Consider the following 21947-nt stretch of genomic DNA (forward strand, 5'->3'; position numbering starts at 1 on the left):
GCTAGCGTTGACAAGGTTTGTTTCTACAAATTAGGGTTTTTCAAGTTTTATTTACTTTCACTCTAACACAATTACGTTCACTTCATATTTCATAGATCCAAACGACTATTGAATCAGCAAACGCAAAATCCGCGGCTGAGGCATATACAAAGCTTATCAAATGTGCGTATCACATGGCGATGGAACCGACAATGCCACACAAACACTTTGGTGTTTTGGTAAGTTGCCCTTATAAATATGTTTAAAGTTTTCGAAATAGGTAGAAACCATGTTCGAGTATTGTTTGAGTACGACCATTATTGTTTTATCTGACTTTTCAGGTTAAATGCTGCAAGGAGAATGGTGTGCGACTCATAGAGAGGAAAGAAGACGGTCGTTCTGGACGTGAGTTTGTTCATTGCATAGCTGAGGCTGTCAGGGAAAAATGTGCAGTTGTACTTGCAAGTGGTTATTTTATGTCGATTCTATCAGATGGTAGCCAAGCCAGAAAAACTGGAAGGGAAAAAGAACTTGTTTTAGTGAGAACTGAGAGGAGTGGTGTTCCAGTTTACGTGGTGGCGAGTTTGCTGGAAGTGGCTAGGTTCGGTGGGGGTGATGCTTGTTCGATTGTTGCCGGTATTGAAAGTATTTTCCGTGACGACAATAGTGCGCTTTTGATGGACCAAGAGAGCTTCACTAAAAAGGTTGTCAGTTGTACGGCGGACGGAGCCAGTGTTAACTTTGGTAAATACAAGGGTGTTTTGACGCAGATGAATGATCAGGGGCAGCCATGGATGTTGATGATTCACTGTGCAAACCACCGCATAGAACTCGCAGTTAAGGAAGCATTCAATATAAACAAGCTGAACGAGGTTGATCAGTTCTACACAACAAATTTTTATCTCTTGCGAAATAGTGGCAAACTAAAATCTGAAGTTGCAGAATGTGCAAAGGCGTTAGGTATCACATACTATAACATATCGAAGATCACAGGAACAAGGTTTGTTGGGCATCGTAGGCGGGGATTTCAGAATATCCTTGAATCATGGCCAGCGTACATAACAGCATACGAAAATTACATCGCAGACGATGAAGGGAGTAATGCTACTACGAAAGCGAAAGTTTCAGGCCTTCTTAAAAAGTTCAAATCCTATGAATTTTTGTTGACTATAGCAACTTACCTCGATATGCTTGAAATGGTTGTTCCTGTCTCAAAAATATTTGAATCGAATGATCTTTTACCTTACTCAGTCAATTCGATTATCGACCAAACAACTTCTGAACTGAATGAAAACATTGAGAAATTGGGGGTGATTTGGAGTTTTTGGACAGTTATGTTGGACGTTACAGTGTTAGTACCAAAGCGGGTGATCAGAATTGGTTGAGTGGAGCATTAGAGGGTCAATTCATTAAAGCTGGCGAAAAGCGGAAAAAAGATAAAACCTTTGTCACCGTAAAATTCCAAACTAATAAAATCAATCAAGACCATGCCATTGATGTTGTTCGAGCTCTGAAAAAAAAGTTGTGCGAGTCACTGATTAAAGTTCTCAAGGAGCGCTTTTGTGATTATAAGAGGGACAAGGAATTGTATACATCAATGAGATTCATCGACATGGAATATTGGGAATCTGATAGAGATTAGGGTAATCGGGAAATAATTCTTCTACATAATCATTTCGCCAAGCCCCTTGTGTATGCAGGATTCGACTTGAACCGATCATTGGTCAAATGAAAAATGGTTAAAATACACGCAGCGACTCACTACAATAAAATGGCAGTACGCGACATGTGGAAGTCGGTGTTGACATACAAAAGAGAATCATTTCCCAACGTGAGCTTTCTCTTCTCTTTGATTCTCAGCATATCCGGATCAAACTCCAGTGTTGAACGGTGCTTTAGTACTGTCACTTCCATTCTATCAGACCCGGCGACTTTCAATGGCTCACGATACATTGGAGGATACTTTGATTATTTCTGGCAACGATAATCTGTGGTCACCTCAGGAGCGGGAAGAAATCATCGAAAGAGCGAGAGTGCTCTACATGGCAAAACGCAGGCGGCTCAAGTTGAATACGTCAGAACCAAACCGTATCGATAATATAACTGATGATGATCGCTCAGATGATGATAGTTATTCAAGTGACGAGAGCTGGGACAGCGAGGACGATCTCTATTTGTAAAACTATAATGAAACACTTTCTATAAATAGTTATCTTCAAATATATATACGAACCTAAAAAAAAAATAGAATTTTGTTATATTAATTAAGCACCACAAGTAGATAAAAAGAGATTAACATATATACATGATACAATTTTCGTAACGAATGAAGTCAAGATAAAGGCTTTCGAGTCTCCAGTGTTCAGGGGTTCACTGGTTAAATCGTCCCCCGACTTCAGAAATTAATGTTTCTTTTCTCTTTTTGTCTTAATTTTGGAACTGTAAGATCGCTCGCGCGAACAGAATTTCCCCCTCTCAGCGCGCGCGTTTTGTCGCGCGGGAGCTTTTTTCTTATTGATAGGCCTGAAGATGGCAAAAAGGAAAAGGATTTGCTTTTCGATTTCGTGGGAAAGAAAGTTTAAACTATCTTCATGGTTTTCCTTTGTTAATAGAGCTTGTTATTCGCAAACTTACTAGTGTTAGCAATAAAGAGAAGCTGATGAGAGTTTTCTTCCAGTCAATATGTTTGCGAGATATGGTATCATATTAAGTTCGCATTACAGATATATCACTTCATGATATTTACGTCATGAAATCTATTGGGAGGAAATTGTTTACAAGCTGTTGTTTATTTGATGCAAGAGTTACTCCGTCAATGTGGAATTTCACTAATGTTGCTCCTGTTCATTCTGAAAAGTCTATGGAGTTGTTTGGTTTTGGTCTCGGTATCCATACAATGGAAGGAAGAGAGCAAAAACATCAACAAATCGCTAAGTATGCTAAAAAAGCCACATATCAAAATCGTTGGTCTTTCACCTTCCGACATGAATTCATTCAACTAGTATATCTAAAAGAGCATGAGTTCGACTTGAAGAAATATAACAAGCGGCGTGTAAGGTACATAACTGATGAAAAGGAAGGTTGTTGTAAAAAATGTAGGTTACAGCTTGATAATAATAGAAAGTGTTTCTTGTGTGATAGCTATTTAATGCAGGACATTACTACATTTGTTTGAATCTAAAATGTATTCAATTTAGTATTCTATATTAGTTAGAGTATATATATGTTGTTTGAAGTTATCACTATTACGCGTATGTATTATAAAATGGAAACAACGATTCTTTGCTTATTGTCACACATGAAATATGCATAGCTATGTATCTAGGTTGAAACAAACATGACAACACTTATAGTGCATGTTATAATTATTACTTTTTATCATGATTTTAAGACTGTGTAGCTATATATTTGCAGGATATTTTAGCTAAGCTAGTGATATTTGTTCATATATTTAGGATATTTGTTTTTTTGGGTTTTCTTTGATTACATTCAAAGACAAAGTTTATAACTTGTACGAGATGTTTTATATATTATATATATACCCTGTAGTGGATTAATTTTTGCATGGATTAATTTTTTGCGGATTTCAGGGTGCTCTGCGAAATTAAATTCCCTCGAAATAAAGTCAGCGTGAAAATTAATCCACTTAATATATATATATATATATCAGTTTTGTTTTGATGTATACAGACTGATACTTTATTCGTTTTGGATATTATTTTTTAAGGTTTTCATGTTTATATATCTATATATAGCTGTCCTTTACGACCACAAGTTTTCCGTCTCGTAGGCGTTCGTTGTAGACGGGTTTGACTGTAGTTGCAACTATATGAGATGTTTTAGGCGGCCATCAATGATATGTTTATTTCGGGTCTGAAATACTCGTGAAAGGGAGTCAGTCGGTCAGCCTATTGATTGTTATGCATTGTAAATCATAATTAAAGTTAATAATGCATAAAGAGATAGCATTCGGTATTTTCAAATTCACAGTATTCTCTTTCTGTGATATTGTTTTTTTCTTTTTCTTTTCGAACGGTTAAAGTTACAAAATTTATAGTTAAAGTTATAAATTTCTGACTTAGCAACTCGGAAAAACTCCAAAAAATGAGGCGGTCGAAGGACCCGAAATATATCTATATATATGTATATCTTGTGTTATTTATTCTTGAAGATACATAGCTACAGTTGTACAAAACATCCTTTTCTTCTTCCCGTACGGCTGCAACGTTACCATTTTGAACGCGTTTCACGAACACTTCACCTAGGATTACATGTTATGAATTTTAATTACAAAGCCTGAAATTTACGGATGGCTCTTTTTTCATGCCGTTTTTCCCGCCGTGTTATGAGTTTGTTAGAGACGAAAGCGTGTTTTTTGCAGTTTTTTAACTTGTGTCATATGAATTTCTTTCAAATTTTCAGGAAACATTAATAATAATGAGATACAACTTATGTGTACTTTCATTAAAATCAAAACGCGGCAAGAAAAGATATCACGAAAAAACGTGTTTTCTCCTTAATAAACTCTTATAAAAGTGTGATGTTTGCCTCCTCTGATCGCTAAATAAGCTGCGATGGAGTGTTAGTTTTCCCGAATTATCGTAAAGGTGTATTATTAAGGTTCAAAATAATTTTTTTGGACTTTAATAATACCAAATTAGAATAATTACGATAGACCTGTCACATTTCCTAAAAATTCCTAAAAAATATACCAGTGCAGGCGATTTAAATTGCTCTTTTAATTTTTGCAATTTTCCCGAATGTGGATGGCTCCTCGAAATTAAATTCTAGTATAGTAAAATTGTATTTCAGCAAAATAAATTACACTAGCGTATAAACATACAATTACGGACACGTACAATTACGGACACTTTAGTAAATTAAAGTTTTCCACCACTTAACCTTGTATTTCCAACTTTATTTCACGATGTCTTGACTCTCCTACTCAAAGCCGTTATGATTAATAGGTTTCGTTCGATTTGCCTCGCTGTTTCATACCAAAACAATGGATTTAAAAAACTCGCTTCTTTTCGCTGATTTTTGGTTTCGCGCGACGAACTTATTCTAATAAATCATTTTATATCTTATTAATCAAGGTAATTATTATTTTTTATTTTATTTTATTTTATTATATAATAGCTATACTAACATAAAAAATATATATGGCAGATTTTTAGCGACCCGAAGTGTGTTTTTCGGCCTCTGGAAAAAAAGCAAAATGTTATGGCAAAATCACGCTTTTTTCTCATAGTTTGTATATGTGCGCAATATGATAAAACTTAAAATATAGTGTTATTTATGAGCTCTCCTTCTGTACATCATTTCTTTTTATGATTTTATGTTATAAAATCTCTTTTTGCTTCAATACCATGTATTTCGCATTATTTTAGCCATTAAGCTTTGGTGAAATCGGCCCAAAACAAAAATACAAAAAGTGGCCCAAGGAAGATTTGAGTAACGCCCTAGCAGCAGTTAAGGATGGCATGTCATTACAGAAGGCTCAAAAAGAATTCGGCGTTCTAAAACAGACCTTATCCGACCGAATTCGGGGAAAGTATAGAAAGACGAAGACAGGAAGGAAAACAGAAATGACACCGGAAGAGGAGACGATGTTAATTCATTATATCAAATACATGGCTTCTATTGCACACCCGTTAAGTATTTCAGCAATAAAAGCTTTTGCATGGAACATCGTAAAACGAAGCAAGCGTACCAGCTCGTTCAACCGTGTCAGTGGTCCTGGTCATACTTGGTGGGACAGTTTCAAGAAACGTCATTCGCGAGAAATTACCCTGCGAAAACCCGACGGCCTCGACAGAGGACGTTCTAGAATGGCCAAGGTGACTGTTATAAAACAGCACTTTGATCTTTTAAGAAAAACATTGGTCGATCTTGATATCCTCGATAAGCCAGATCGAATCTTCAATTGCGACGAGTCAGGTATCTCTATGGATGCTCGCGTTGGAAAGGTTGTTGTCTCAAGATCAACTAAGCACCCCTACTCTGAGAGCAAAGGAAATAGGGATCACATCACTGCCCATGCCACTGTATCAGCTGCTGGAGTGCCGTTGCCTCCAATGAAAATTTTTGAAAAGGCTTTCCCATCCGGTCCTTATGCTAGAGATGGTCCTACCAATGCTCTATACCCCCATTCGCCAAACGGCTACATGGACATCGAGCTTTTTAAACAGTGGTGTGAAAAGCTGTTTATTCCTCAGACAAGATACATACAAAAACCAATATTGTTGATCTTGGATGGCCACGGTTCTCATCTCGATATAGAGATGATAGATATGCTAGTGGAGAACCAAATCCACTTGTACTGTTTGCCCCCTCACACAACCAATATACTCCAGCCATTGGATGTGTCGATTTTCAAGCCTCTAAAGGTGCATTTCTCAAAAATTACAGATAATTTGAAGCTTGCAACCATGGGCCACACCGTTCCACTAACTGTGTGTAAAACAAATTTCACTGCGATATTTAAGGCAGCGTTTGAAGGATCGATGGGGATCACCATTATTAAAAATGGATTTCGGAAAACAGGGATCTGTCCATTCAATCCTGACGCCATCGACAAGGAGCGATTAATGCCAGACAACAGCATTGATTTTATTTCTTCCGCTCCGAATGGAAACAATACTGCAACATCCACAACACCAGCAGTACCAGGTTCTTCAACAGGAGCATCTTTTAATTCGTTGCCCGGTGGCTCTTTTTCTACACCAGTAATACCTTTAACAGATGCTTCTACTCCACCGCCCTCGTCGATTGCAACAACACCAACCAATCTTCTCACTGCAGCAAGCCCTTTCACCTCCACTCCAACAACACCTGTAAATCCTCTCATTGCAGCAGGTATTATCCCAGCGTCTTTGGTTGATGCCTTTATATTTCCAGCGCCAAAGCCTAACAAACAAAAGAACACCAGGATTATTACTAAGGCAAGAGTTCTCACAAGCGACGAGCATCGACAAGCGTTTCGAGAGAAGGTGGAGAAGAAAGAGTTGAAAGAGAAGGCAAAAGAAGAAAGGAAAAAGGAGAGAGAACGAAAAAAACTAAGTAAAGAAGCTCTGCAGTCCGGAAAAAAAAGGCAAAAAAGGGTTATGTTGAAAACCCGATCTGTGCGACAGAAAAGAACAATGATATCGTTCGAAAGTGATGACAGCGAGTTGGATGACTGCCGAGAAAATGAGATAGTTGAAGAGACGGAGAGTGAGTACGAAAGTAGCAGCGAGGAAGAATTTGAGCGTGGGACGCACTGTGCTATCTGTAAAAGGTCGAACCCACCAGTCGCTTGCAACAAAATCATCTGGATTGGTTGCGATAAGTGCTTGGCATGGTTCCATGGCGTTTGTGCGAGAGCTACAAAGGCGGAATTGTCAAGTGACACATATTTATGTTACAGTTGTCGATTTGAATAAAAAAGGAAAATAAAAAATCTCGCTTTTTTAATGTTTTACCATTTCCCGCTAATGATCTGTAACAACTAAAAAATGTTTTGTTGGGTCAATTTTTACGTGTAATTACGGACACTCTTAAATTAAGTCAAAACTTGTTGTGAGTCAAAAGTAACGTTTAAACACTCCCTTCCAGTAGGAATAAATACAATATACCTGCCGCTGACCCTCTAAAATACAAAAAACAGTGTGTCCGTAATTAAACGTAGGTGTCCGTAATTGGACGCAGGCGGTGCTCGGCTAAAAACAGCAATTGTGGTGAGGCAGGTCCGACAATGTTCGGAAAAATGGTTCCAACGTATAGCCAATAGATAAATCTCCCGTTTAGAACCATGGGTTCATTATTTCGATGGATTTGGTTGCGGTAAGACGCAAAAGACCGTAAAAGTCTCCGTAATTGTACGTTTATATGCTAGAGAATAAGTATGCCGTTTTCGCAAAAATGAGTTTCCCATGTTTTTTCCTGTCCTGACTACAGCAGGGAGGGGCAGGATGCTAACAGCTTCAACAAGGCTCATATACCTGCAAACATTACTGCCTCTCTCTGGCAGTTAGGCTCAACCCGCGTTCGAGGGATCCCTCAATTGAGCGATGATACCCCGCAAATGAGGGATTTTGGCGTTTTTTCTGTTTGCGCGCCACAGAAGACAAGCCCGCGCCCCAAAACAAGTTTATTTCGTCATGTTCCTCAAAATATCAACTTTCTATCCAGTGCGAAGTGGACGTTAACCAGTGCGATCAGGCGGAAACGACTTCCCCCTTGGTTGATATTTTTAAAAATCATAGCCTCCTCGCAGTATATTTTCTTTCTTTTAGCCAAAATGAAAGTGAAGGTGATTGAGAGCACTATCAAAGGTTATCATGTACATCGAATATGACCACATCAAGACATAGATATGTTAGTGAAGCCAGTAGAGAACGAGTACGACAAGTATGCTATGGGTGTGTGGATGCCTAACTCGAGTGCCATTACCGTTTCGTTACACGAATCGATAACAAGACCAGCAAAGAGGGGTTCTTCTACACAAAAAGTTAAGGACATAGCAGGCTTGCTCGTTGGACAGCTGCCTGCGAATTTGGGGAAGGTGTTTCACGATTTGCTTCCCTATACGAAGAGCATTACATGGTAAGTATACACATCTGCTCTCTACATTTGTTCGTAGATATATGTGAACTTTTTGTTTTATTTTTTAGCAAATCAGTGGGTGATCCCATACCAAGCAAGAAGCCTCCACCGGATCAGAAATTTGAAAAGAGTGAATGTGGTGGATATGATCGACGTGGTGGAGGTGTCATAATACCCAGTATCTACGTTTTAGATGTTGTGGAGGGGAAAACTGACGTTGTCAGGGAGCTTCACAACTTTACCAAAAACTATGATGGGTGTACAGAGAGAGTTATTGTAGAAAACACAAGTGATTCTTGTCCATTTTGAACTTATTTATCATATGTATTTATGTACATTCATGTTATGTTCATTTTGAAAAGATGCAAATTATATACATTGAGTATGTCATGCTTTGATGCATGCTTAATAAATATATAATGCTTATAACAATTCCATGTCTCTTTCATTCTATCGAATATATATTTTGGATTGTCATTACAGTAATTGTCCTCTGAACCTGTGTTCAAACTAGTGTATTCTATCTATTTGAAGTCATACCATACTCACATTTTAGAGCTAAAAATATGTCTGATGTAGAAGATATTGAGGTATATGATGAGAATGATAACAAAGTAAATTTAGAGGCTAATAAAAAAAAGAAGTATGTCGCAGCTAAAAAAAGAGGTAAGGAAGACAAATTGGATTCTGTAACCAATTTATATTGTTTATTTAACATTGTCCTCTATGAACTTTTAGGTACAAAGTATCTGGAGTCTGGAAAAGCACGTGCGAATGCCCGATATAATCACAGCAAAGCGTTTCAGCGGAAGATGAAGGAATTATAGACAGTCACTGGTGACGATGTTTTGGTTGAAATACGCCATAATGTAACCCCTCCTGTTACACGCCGATGGTCAACGAACCAAGAAATGTTCAGTCGTTGCAATTCAAATTCATCAAGCACAACAATAACTTCACCATCTTCCGCTATTACTTCTCCCTGTTCAAGTGTTGCTAATATGGATCCTACATCAGCTCCGACCACAAGTACTCCATCATCCAGAAGAAAAAAAAAGAATGAGCCGAAAAAAATGAACAGAGATGTATGCCAGAAATGCCTCACTATATATGGTAGTCGAACCGATAATGAGTATAACTCATTGTGGGTTAATTGTGCCAAACGTAAGTGTGACTACTGGGTTCATGCATACTGCATTGGTTTAGTCATTAATGAAAAAGACGAAGAAAAGTTTGACAGCACTGTGAAATATTACTGTCCACCACACAACCCGATGTCTTTACCAAGACCAAAATCTTTACTAAAAAAGAGATTATAAACCCTTAGAAAACAACATAAACAGTTATAAAATTTTGTTGTATATTTTGTCTAGTTTTCATGCAATATACATTTGTATTTATTCACTGTCTTCATCCGAATCATACTGCACCAACAATCTTTGGTGTCTTATGTTTTGCAATGGTGTACCTGACGCAGCTTCTGTCCAGTATTCTTTCATCTTTTCTTCCACGGTTACTGTTATATCATCCAACCCGAATGGTATTGGTTCAGAGAAAATATTTTTGATTACACCTTCTTCCTTCTTCTCTTTCTGAGTTTTCTTTTAGGCATTATATTTTACTCTAAAAAGCTGAAAGGAGTGCATACAGTGGTAATGAGACGTGCTTCACATCGATCAATAATCTATTTATTTTTGTGATCATGGAACCAGAACACGAATTTTATAAAGAAACATTGTTGGCTATCAGTCAGAACATTGACTTTTCAATAATAGTGTAGTTGCTCATTTGGTAAACAACAACATCCGTTCTTTGAGGGATCCCTCATTTGAGTGATAGCATATGCGACTAGCTAGGGATACCGCATTTGAGGGATCCCTCGAATACGGGTTGATCCTAACTGTCTGGTTCTTGATGAACAAATTTTCCTTGCAACTTGCGAGAATGCTTTGCAACCTTTTTTTAATTTCTAGTAACATTTAAACCCAGAATTAATATTGGGCGCTAGAATACGCTTATTTATAACAAACTCACGTGGGCGGGAACCCGACCAGTTATCTTTTATACATTCTTCTTAGCATATGCTTATTTGCTGTGATCTTCCATCTTTTCGCTAAAAAGAAAGTACTATATTATACATGTGTTTATTTATAAAACTAAACATCACTTCCATGGTTTTATAATTGTGGTTTATGTGAAAGATATTCTTACTTACTTACTTTAAAAGTATATAGCTACATGTGCTCTGGTCTGCTCAAAGTGGACTGAGTCGAGAAAAAAGTGCATATGTTGGGTATGCTACTTAACAATGGTAGTGGCCACATTTTCTAACAAACTAACCAAATATGTAATTCATTTTTTATATAGTATGTTCGTAAAGGTACAAAACGCACAAGGTCAGGCCGGGGATTTTAAACTATTGCTTTTAATCGCCTTGTTTTGGTTTTGCACTGGGTCAAAAAATTGCAAAGACATCGAACAGCCGGAGATAATCCAAGCCTCTTCGTGATGGCATTAAGAACCTTTTTAACGGCTGCTTGCTTGAAAAAGGAACAGTTCTATCCTACAGCTATTCTGTTTTGTAAAATTTGTTGTAAAGTGTTAATTATGTAGGTTTTTATTGCTTTCTTGTGGTGATTTAAAGCTACCCTTTTTGTTAGATAAAAAAAAAAACAGTTTTAAAGAACAGTTTTATGAAAACACGAACCTCAACAAGAGAAAATGCAACACCTTAAAAGTCTCAAATCACTATTTTCAAAACTAATAACAATCCTACCCTGAGATACAAGAACTTTAAAATGGCAAAATTAGCAAAAGTAAAAGGTATATATAGACAAGTTTTTCATCTTGACGCATGTGTTGTTTATAATCCCCAGACTTCTTACGGAAATTGACAGGCAAAAAATTCAGGCAGTAAGCCAAGCCTATTACGTACTTACTTTTAAGAATTTGGATAACTTTTGAAGGGATACTTTCAAGATGATCATCAAAAATGACCATCTTCATTGACCATGCATGCCACCCTGTAAAAGGATAAAAGGTGGCAAACACCAGTCTCATCTTCACACACAACCAACCATATGTAAAAGTGAGTTTGAACCTGCCATTCTATTTGCTGTTAGCCCTATGAATAGGGGTTCATTTGGAATTTTAGATAGAAAACTATACAGCAGCTCCTTAAACACTGACCATCACAATTTCTCACTTCTTTTGGTAAGCAATTAAATAATTTTGCATCATGTAGCACAAGTGAGGACGCTCTCTTTGTGGCGCCGTAAATTAGTGGTTATAGCTCTCGTACTCTGTGCGGGAGACCGGGGTTCGATTCCTCTTGACGGCGATTCAACATGGGTGAGTGAATGTTACCATAGCCCCTGGTTAACCCAAGCCATGTGAGGGAAATTGGGAAGATGGCACATTGTGTGGGTCGTTGGATGTTGCTGGGAGTTTTCTGGTGGAGTGTGGGCCCTAATTGGGTCTGCGTAGTTTTCTATCTAGGCATGGGTTGATAGATACTATTCTGTTGTAACCTAGCTTTTTAACCAAGCCTTCAATGACCAAACATAGATAATTTTGTGTTGTTCACAACGTCTTTAAAGTGACTATAAATTGTATTTTCTAAGTGCATTGCAATAGTCAGAGATGTATTTGCCTTTGATTTTGCGTATAAAATACCACTGAACCAATTCAATTTGTTGAATTATACAAGCAGTGGCTGGACACAACAGCTGTGAGCAATATTTAATTTAAGGTAACACAATGCTTTTCCATAGGGTTAACAACACTTTTTGTGATCTGGTACAAATAACTTTTTCTCTGTATCAATTACACCTTGTATGTGAATGAGGCAACAATTGTCATCAATACGCCAAGATCTCTGACATCATTTTTTTGTGATAATTGATCCTCAACAAGTTAGGGAGTTTATGCATAGTTTCAAGGTATCATGGTAACCATACCTGAGAACTTTAAATTTCTTGTCATTAAATTTCATGTTAGAGTATTCAGCCCATTCATATATTCTGTTGTGGTCTCCTTGTAGTTTGATGACGTCTTGGACATATGCAACAACTTAGCTAACTTTGCTGTCTTCAGCAAATATTTTAAGTTACTGTGTTTGATACCTTTCACAATATCACTAATAAGGATCAGAAATTCAAAGCTTTATTTTCAGGTAGAGGCAAATTTTGATCTTGAAATTAAAATAAGCTTGCATGTAGTTTAGATTTAGAACATATATCAGTGAAAAGATGTTAGTAGCCAAATTAAAAAAAATTTTCAACCATAATTTGACTGTCTTAACTTAATGTCTGTTTTCTGATTTTTCCACACATGTGCAACAATCCAGTAAAAATGTAAACATTGAAAATTGTTTATAAGACAATGTAGGTAAAACAATAGTCTGATTTTGATTTCATCATTATTACAGGCATTCATGGAAAAATTCTAAATGTGGATTCCATAATCGCAGTGTTTGTTGAAATTGTGCCCCTTAAGTGGTACGCAATAGCAAAACTCATCAGGTTTAAAGTCAATGTTGTTGAATTTCTGTTACTTTACTCTTTAATCTAGAGTTAATTAGCATTGAACATTTTTAAGAAATTAACTCAAACAATTTTCTCAAATATTTTTTCTTGGATAAATAAACCAGTAAAGAAATTACTTTGCAGAGAGACAACAACATTCTAAAACTTAATGCGTTAGATATCTCTAGTATATAAATAAAATCTCTGAAAGTTCCCATCACGGTTGGTAGAGTAGTGAAATTTGGAAAATTGAAGACTCAATATTTTCAAAAAATGAACTTCTGCACACATAAACCACCGTTTTACTACTTAAGAAATATTGCAATTTAGTGTTATACCATTGCACAATTTTTAATACTGATTTATATTATAGATGCCAGTTTTACTGTTCAACCCTAGGCCTCCCATTGGTTGTTAGGGTAATATTTGAAACAGACAAGTATATACTGACAAACATTCAAAAACTGCATAGAGAGTGTAATTAATACAGAAAAAAAATCCCTGCATACTATGCACATTTAGTAACAGCTCACAGGAAGCGATGTTAACCCTATGGAAAAGCATTGTGTTACCTTAAATGGTAATTCACAGCTGTGGTATCCAACCACTGTTGACCTTATCCAACAAATTAAATTAATTCAGTGGTGCTTTATATGCAAAATCAAAGATATATATATCTCTGACCAATGGCGTGCATTTAGAAAATACAATTTATACTCACTTCAAGATGTCCGAAGGATACAGAATTACCTATGTTTGGAAAATCATCAAAGGCTTGGTTTCGAGGCCTGGTTACAATAGAACAAAAGTATCTATTAACTCAAGTTTGCGTACAGAATGTTTATTATCACTTTCAGAAGCTGAGATCATCTTCACTACCACTACATGGTGCAAGCTTATTTAATTGCCTACCAAAAGCAATGAGAAAGTTGTGTTTAAACTGTTGGTAATTTTCTGTCTTGAATTTCAGGTGAATCCTTAATCATAGGGGTTACAGGAAAAACAAGTAGATTCAAACTCTCTCTCTTTATATGGTTGTTGTTTTGAAAGGTAAGACAGCTGTGCGCTAAGTTTTGTCCTTTTATCAGATGGTGTGCATGGTTATTAAATCCATTCATTTTGGATGATTATTATAAACTATCACTTATCAATTTTCTTCATGATAAAGAGATGACATGAAGAAAGAAGCTACAGAAATAGATGCTTTTGCTTCATTAAAAGAAATGTGGACGACTTTAATAATATTCTTTCAGTGTGTGAGGTAAAGAAAATGTGTGTGTCATGCTTAATGTGTGTGAGTTGACATGCCTTGCTTGGTGAAGCAGTGTTAAGGCAAATGTTTTATTCATTGTTCCACAAGGTGTATTGTACAGAACTTAATCAAACTTATTGTCAGACAACATATAAAGCACCCAAGAAAGACCTAGTGCCTAAGGTTAGCCAAGTGATATTTGTCCTAATAACTTTTTATGGTCATACTTCATCATAATATTATAAAAAAGCCTGACCTTAATAAAATTCTTCTCAAATTGAAACAAACAAACTCACAAATTAAATATATTGTTATGGACATGCCAAAACTGAATAGCTTGTTGCTTATAAAAAACCCTAGACTTGACATTGACAAAATCTGTAATATATGTTGTAACAAAATAAAGATATATCTTCAAAGGTTGACGGCAATATTAACTTTCTGTGTATTTACTGAAACGTATCCAACATTTTTGACTACATGAACTATTGTGTTTTTACCATTAACAAATCCCCACCAAAATCACTTCTACATGTCAACCCTATTCATGCAGGAGGGAGCTTTTTTAATCGCTCCCTCATTTTTAATTGCTCCCTCATTTTTAGTTAGCTTCAGGATAGTTAAAAAGATGTTAATATGACATGAACTAATTTTATACATCTGAATAAATTTGAGCCAGTTTTTCTTAATTCAAAGTTTTAGCCTGTTTTTGATTTTGGAATTATATTACTGCATCCAACATTTCTCTGTCCTAATTGTCCTTTAATATGCTCACCAACATTTGTGCTAAATATGCTCCTTCATCACAATTGGAGGGGAAGTTTTTGTAACCCAGCTATTTAATAAAGGCCCCAAAAAAGGCTAGCCTGAGTAGGGTTAATACATGGTTAAAAACAACCTGCAAACAAAAAATATTGTTTGAACAGAACAGCTTGGATTCGTGTCTACAACAGCAACAACAATGTAGTGTGTGGTGCTAGGGAGAAGTTAAAATAATTGAAGTTTGCTGACATAAGCAACTTTTAACCTAGTTGTCAGAACTTTACTTTAATAGTAATTATCAAATTTAATTAATTGATGAAAAACAAAAATACTTTGACACAACTAGGCTCTTTGTTTCAGTTTCTGTACTAAGTCATGCCATAGTATTTTTTTTTAAATCTTACTTATCAAACAGATAGCCATTTATTAATATTTATGGACTAAACTCTAACACTGTTAATAGATCTTAAGGTTCCTCAAGTTTCAGTATAAGGACCTATTCCGTTTTTACACAATGTTCTTATCAAATGTAATGTTCACCTTTTGCTGATGACACAATTCTCCTTTATTTAATCTGGAATGTTGAACAACCGTCCAAATATGTATATATTAAAGCATCTCTCCTTAGGTTAAATGCCAACAAAATGTCATTCATTTTCACGAAAACAAAACAATTAATTAGACCTTCAACTTTAATAAAGTTATTACAAAGATGTCTCCAAATCCAACTGTTGCCTGGTCCTCTCATTGGTACCTCTTTTTAGAAACCTCAAATTAATGATACTGCAAAAAAATTAATGTCTGCCAATTGTACTATGCCAAAGAAATTAATGTATGTTCATCGTACTATAGCTGAACAATATACATGTATCTGACGTTAACTATCTAGGTGTATTGCTCCCTTTTTTATTTAAATCTAATTTACTGTTTTTAAGTTTGAGCAGCTCCACATAGAACTGAAGGTTATACTTTATTTGTATTCATTTTGCTGGTATATATATAATTTATATAAATTATAAATTATATATGGTAAATTCGTTTTAGGAATTATATGTATAAAGTAGAAGCATTTTAGTAAATAAATTATAATGATGGCCGGCAAAGTTGCTACAATTGGAACTGTTGTTGTAACTACTGCAGCAGCTGGAGTTGGATTGTATTATTTTTATGCAAGGAGTGTAAGAAAAGCCTTGCAAAATAAGGCTGTGGATGAGCTTGTAAGTATTGCAGATTTTAAAATGGAAGTTGGAAATGATGATGTCATCACTTTACCATGCTGTTTTTCTATGCATTTTACCTTTCAGTTACTCTTGCTTGACCATGAAAATTGTCATATAAGAGATATTGCTATAGTTCGGAGTAAAATTAGAAAACTGGTATCTGGTGGTGTAAAGAAACTGCAGGTATGCAGAAATTTAATGTTGATGTTTTTTATTAGATAATGATAGTGGGAATACAAGAATTTAAATGATTGTCGTTTTTTTTAAGTGAGAAACTTTATCCAGATGCATTGTTGAAGTTGAAATTACTTTGTAGCTCCAAAATGGTAGCTTCAAAACTCTAGATAACACGCCCTCAACGTGCTATGTATAGTTTTGGTTTGTTTTTTAGTGATTGCAGAGACAAAAGAATCACATTATTGTTATACATATATTTTTAAAAATGGTTACATGAGCAAGTTTGAGTGACATTTGCACCCCATTTTTGCCTTGAAATAAAAATTTCATGATTTCTACATTTAACCAGTATTTTTTTTTTACCTGAAAGGATGGGGTCCTTAATTTGTGTTTTATTGTCAATTTTACACGGAAACGTAGAATTTTTTCTTATTAAAAAAAAATAAGTGTGGTAGCCATCATGCACTGTTTCATTATTTCATCTCACCTTTCATTATCTTATTCATTGTTTTATTATCTTCAATTGTTAAAACAGATTGTCACAGATTTTGATAGAACTTTAACCAAGTGTTTTGTCGATGGACAATTGGGTCATGCCAGTTATGGTAAGCACCGAGTCTTTTTTAACAGATTTTAATGTTCCTTTGAAATGATTTTTTAGGTTTTTGGTCAATATTTTGTGCAGCCGTTTTTACATATTTTGGAACTTTGGCTGATAAGTTTAGATTGAATGGATGTCTAAAGGAGTTTTTTTTACAGGTGTCATAGATGATTCTTCTTACATTGCAGACTCCATTATACAAGAGGTAATTTTTTTTTTCGATTATTTTCATTCTTCTTTACTTGTATAAGACGAAGGAAAAGCATTTGAAATTAGAGCATTGCTGTACAGGTAAAAATGACGAAATGTTTCTTATCATATTTTACATATTTAACTGCACAAAATTGGACAGTACATGGCCATTTTAGCTAGATTTGTGAAGAAAAGAGATATTGCAAGAAATTCCCTTTTAAGCTGCTTTATATATAACTGCTTCCTCATAAAATCTGTAGATAAGTAAACTCTACATAACGAACTTAACTGTTACATCTCTTGTTTTGATTTAGTTGAAAACGCTTAAAGAAAAATATTTCCCAATAGAGATGTCTACGTAAGTTTGCATGGAAATTTTACTTTGTTACTTAGATTTGACTTCTCCTTATGTATGAATTTTGCTTTCTATATATATATTTTAGAGTTCTCACAGAAGAAGAAAAGATTCCCTATATGATTGAGTGGTAAGATTATTATATTATGATCTTTTCTATTTATGCCGAAAAATTGCATTTTGTTTATTAATAATACTATGACAATAGATTATTTGTTTAAATTAGGCTTATTTGTTTAAATTAGAAGATTCGTGTGACTTTTGCCATGTTTTCTTAAAACTGTGTAATAACAAAAAAAGAGCTTTACTACTCAATATTCAGTAAGCCAGTGTTCTTCGTAGTCATGAAGCGTTTATTTTGAATTGGAATTTCCTCCGAATTTTATCATTCATTAGAAAAGTTAACTAACACGGCATTATATGCAGGGCGTACCCTGCGTATAATGCTGTGAGCGTGTTTGAATTTATTATGGAATTGCTCTGTGTGTTTGACATAAAAGAAAATTAGAAAGGTGCATTACGGGTAAATTCTCATAAGCACTTATTTTTAGGTGGATATCAGCGATAAATATGGCTGCAAAAGCTGGTGTACAGAAAAGATTACTACCAGCGATGGTTCGTGAAAGTCGTGCTGTGTTAAGGTCTTTATTCTAGATTTTAACCGTTTTCCAACTTGATATGATAAACATCGCTTGCTTTGTGTTTTTCTTATGTTAAATTTGTTGTTTTTGCTGTTAATTTTGCTTTTGTTGTTGTTTTTTTGTTTTTGATGTATTGCTATTGTTATTGTTGTTTTTATTTTGTTAAATTTGTTGTTGTTGTTCTTTTTGTTGTTGTTTAATTTATGTTTTGTTTGTTTACTAACCTTTAGAGATGGATCCGATCAATTCTTCCATTTAATTAAGGAGAATAATATTCCAATACTTATCATGTCAGCGGGGATTGGAGGTAATTGCGAATATTCTTTACCACTCCATTCATATTTCTATTTATATTTTAAACTAAAATATAAATGGAATTGCTGTTGTAAAAGCTCGATAACTAAGAAGTTTAACTTTTACAGTGTGTAGAAACATCCGTATGCAAGTATTGGTAAAGAATAAAGATTTAATTCCCTAGGAGAGACTTTTTGAGCGTTTCGGTTACACGACCATACCCTTCTTCTGTTTGAGTTTCGTCTATTTACCTTTTTAATCTATTTCTCTTTAGATATAGTGGAAGAAATTTTGCGGCAGCAAGCTGAGATCTCGTCTTCAATAAAAGTAGTTGCTAATTATTACACTTATGATAAAGACGTAGGTCTTGTTTGTTTTGTTTTGTTTTGTTTTTTTTTGTTTTGTTTTGTTTTGTTTTTTTTGTTTTTTTTGTTTTGTTTTGCCTTGCCTTGCCTTGCTTACATTTGAAATTTAAGTGTCAGGAACTGTCTGTTCATTTACAGCTTTAAACAGAATCTAGTTAAAGCAAAAATCTGAAGCTAAATTTTGTAGGTAATATAAATTAAATTTTGTTTAGAATATCGTGACAGGTATTAAAGATGATTTGATACATACCTTTAACAAAAACGAAGTATCGAAAAAGCAAGTGGAATATTTTAACCACTTTAAGGTATTTAATTGTCTTGCTATCCGTATATGACACATCTACGTTATAAAAACATCGTGTTTTATTGACAATTCCCCGTCTGTTATACTAGTGGTAAGCCCTTAAAAATTCACGCTACACGCAGTATTTTATTATAGATCACACTAGTCGTTAACCTGTGGAAATATCCACGGAGGCGCCCGTCTTCAAATCACACGCTATTTCGTGTGCCTGTTGCCATCGCTTTTTCACGGACAGACAGACAAAATAATGACAATTTTTATAGGGATAATCTTTTTCATGTATTTTTAAGCAACTCAACTTTCGCCCTGGTAGTTAAGCTGCTTTAAAATTGGCTGCAACTTGGTAGAAAAGTAGTTTAAAATTGCTTAGCGGAAAGTGAAATTATTCTCAAGGTTATCAATAAACTCTACCAAAATTTACCGTTATTCAACCACAGTTGCTTGATTTCATGTAGCTGCATGCAGAAACTTTGGCGGACAGAAACTTTTGTGAAAGGGAAAATTCGCTAAACATAATCCTTTGCGAATGAGTCATATTAAAAGATTTTGCGAACATACACTTTCGAGAATCGATACTGTTGGAAATTTTCACATACATTAAAATTTCGCGAATCACCAACAGCAAGCTAAGCTTAAGCAGGATTGGACTTGAAAACGTCTTCTTTTATTTTATCAAAGCAAATACTTGAAACTAAGATAAACCGATTTTTACCGTAAAATGTAGTGATACGCGTGAAAACCTCATTTGTATTTAAGCTGCAATTTATTTATTTTTTAGGAACGCAAAAACGTGATTTTAATGGGTGATACTTTAGGTGATCCTGGAATGGCTGATGGAGTTGAAAATGCAAACACTGTTCTAAAAATAGGATTTCTCAACAAAGATGTGAGTGTATAAAGAAAGAAACTTTAAGAAATTATTTAATGGCCTTGTGGTAGAGCGTTCGCTTCCAGTGCGGTAGGTCTTGGGTTCATACCCCGGTCGAGTGATGCCAGAGAGTATGAAAGTGTGATTTATTCTTTCTGCTTAGCGCTCAGCATAAGCATGGGTTTGATATCCTAGTCAGTTGTCTAGTTGAATGATTGCTGTACTTGCACGACTTTCGTTGCTCAAATGGGAGCTTTTAATGCGCTAGGACCCTCGTTGATAGCAGTACCAATAGGAACTGAAGAGGCTATCCTGGGTAAATAGTAATAAATAATAATAATAGTAATAATAATAATAATAATAATAATAATAAAATTATTCCCGTCAAATGTTTCACTTAGAAATAGTTTTTTAGAATTTCGTTGCTACGAGAAAAAAAGATTGCATATTAATTTATTTTCGTTTTTAAACAAAGTTAGAACTTGAAGAAAAGAAAAACGAAAAGATAGAAAATTTATTTTATTTTGATCTACTGCAAAAGTTTTTTTTTCGCGAGAATTTCTAAATTTTCCTGCCGAAAAAATTTCCGTACCCACATCACTGGTTAAATACTAAGATAACTAAAAAAGGAATTTGTGAAAAAATATTTGTAAATGTAGTTTGCTATGAAAATTTTCGCTGAAAAAATTTTGGTGATTAAACGTAATTAAAGATTTTCTTCGTCGTTTTTTTTTCTAGATTGACCAATCATTGCCAAGATATATGTCGGATTATGATATGGTCTTAACGAACGATGCTACGATGGATCTTATAAATGTTTTTCTACAACAGCTATGTTTACAACGTTGAATAATTTCATAAGAATAACAGGTTTCTAATGAGAGGAATATTGCCCAGGGAAGAAAACATGTCAAAATACAAGCTTAGTTATCTTGCACAGGCCTTTTAAAGATGTCAAATTGACGGTATTAGGGTCCTAAAGATAAAGAATCATCCAATCACTTTTTTAATAGCTGCAAAATAGGCAAAATAAAATTCTACATTGTAAACCAAGCTTTAGTTTCAATTTTTTAAACGCATGCATATGAATTGTTAATAGTTTTGTAAAATATAGTTTTCAAGAATATTGCTTCAAGTCACAAAGATATTAAGGTGGCCAACTAAAGGTCTAAGTAAGATTAGGAAAATTTGTAGTTGAAGAAAATCAGTATGAAAATATGAAATTTAGTTTTCCAGCGTCTTGTCATTTCGATGAATTACTAATGTAGCGTAATAATTTTCACAAATCTTTTAGACGCAGAATGTACTAATTCTCGCTTATTTTTGCGATTTTTTAGCAAATACCCAAAGATTAGAACGAATACGATTGATCACATCGGTCGATTTTATTCAAGTTATTTAGTTTGAATTTAGCGTCAGGGATTTTATTAACCTTGTCACCGCTAAAAGTATATATTTTCGTATAATATGAAATTTACATTTAACCTGTATGTATAGGATTTTTATAATTACACTACAAAGATGTTTGGATAAACATAGTGTATAGGATTTTTGAATCGAATCTGCGATTTGCAGTAAAACTTCATATGCCGTCCAGTTCTGTGTACCAAATAGAAAAATGTTCGTTGAATGGTACGCCGAGTTCTTTGTAATATTCTTGTGTTAGTTACATACCTTTCCCTGTGAAACACATGATGTTATGACTTATTATGGCATTGTTCTTTATAGCTGAAATATTAAGCTAAATTGTGTGATTTTCTGCAAATGGTGGTCTTTCTAAAAGCATACAATTTTGTCAACACACATAAGCTGCTATTAGGGATGA

At 34.8% G+C, this 21947-nt stretch overlaps 3 protein-coding genes across 3 annotated transcripts; all 3 read left to right on the forward strand.

Moving 5' to 3' along the window:
• The first annotated feature begins 5202 nt into the window (after positions 1 to 5202).
• Positions 5203 to 7403, forward strand: LOC130642249 (uncharacterized). The gene is made up of 2 exons (XM_057449338.1): positions 5203 to 5229; positions 5370 to 7403. Exons 1-2 carry the CDS (start codon positions 5203 to 5205, stop codon positions 7401 to 7403), a joined length of 2061 nt encoding a protein of 686 aa, XP_057305321.1.
• Positions 7404 to 7871: 468 nt separating this feature from the next.
• Positions 7872 to 8997, forward strand: LOC130641363 (uncharacterized). Its single transcript, XM_057448135.1, has 2 exons — positions 7872 to 8565; positions 8634 to 8997. The coding sequence occupies exons 1-2, from the start codon at positions 8336 to 8338 to the stop codon at positions 8872 to 8874; spliced, it is 471 nt and encodes a 156-aa protein (XP_057304118.1). The 5' UTR covers positions 7872 to 8335; the 3' UTR covers positions 8875 to 8997.
• A 7137-nt stretch (positions 8998 to 16134) lies between these two features.
• On the forward strand, positions 16135 to 21020 carry LOC130641365 (7-methylguanosine phosphate-specific 5'-nucleotidase A-like). Its single transcript, XM_057448137.1, has 12 exons — positions 16135 to 16322; positions 16410 to 16508; positions 17038 to 17107; positions 17262 to 17308; positions 17610 to 17653; positions 17739 to 17780; positions 18202 to 18291; positions 18522 to 18598; positions 18860 to 18945; positions 19163 to 19255; positions 20033 to 20140; positions 20861 to 21020. The coding sequence occupies exons 1-12, from the start codon at positions 16194 to 16196 to the stop codon at positions 20969 to 20971; spliced, it is 996 nt and encodes a 331-aa protein (XP_057304120.1). The 5' UTR covers positions 16135 to 16193; the 3' UTR covers positions 20972 to 21020.
• Positions 21021 to 21947: the final 927 nt, after the last annotated feature.

This window comes from Hydractinia symbiolongicarpus, chromosome 4, assembly GCF_029227915.1.
Source record: "Hydractinia symbiolongicarpus strain clone_291-10 chromosome 4, HSymV2.1, whole genome shotgun sequence".
NCBI classification, from domain to species: domain Eukaryota; kingdom Metazoa; phylum Cnidaria; class Hydrozoa; order Anthoathecata; family Hydractiniidae; genus Hydractinia; species Hydractinia symbiolongicarpus.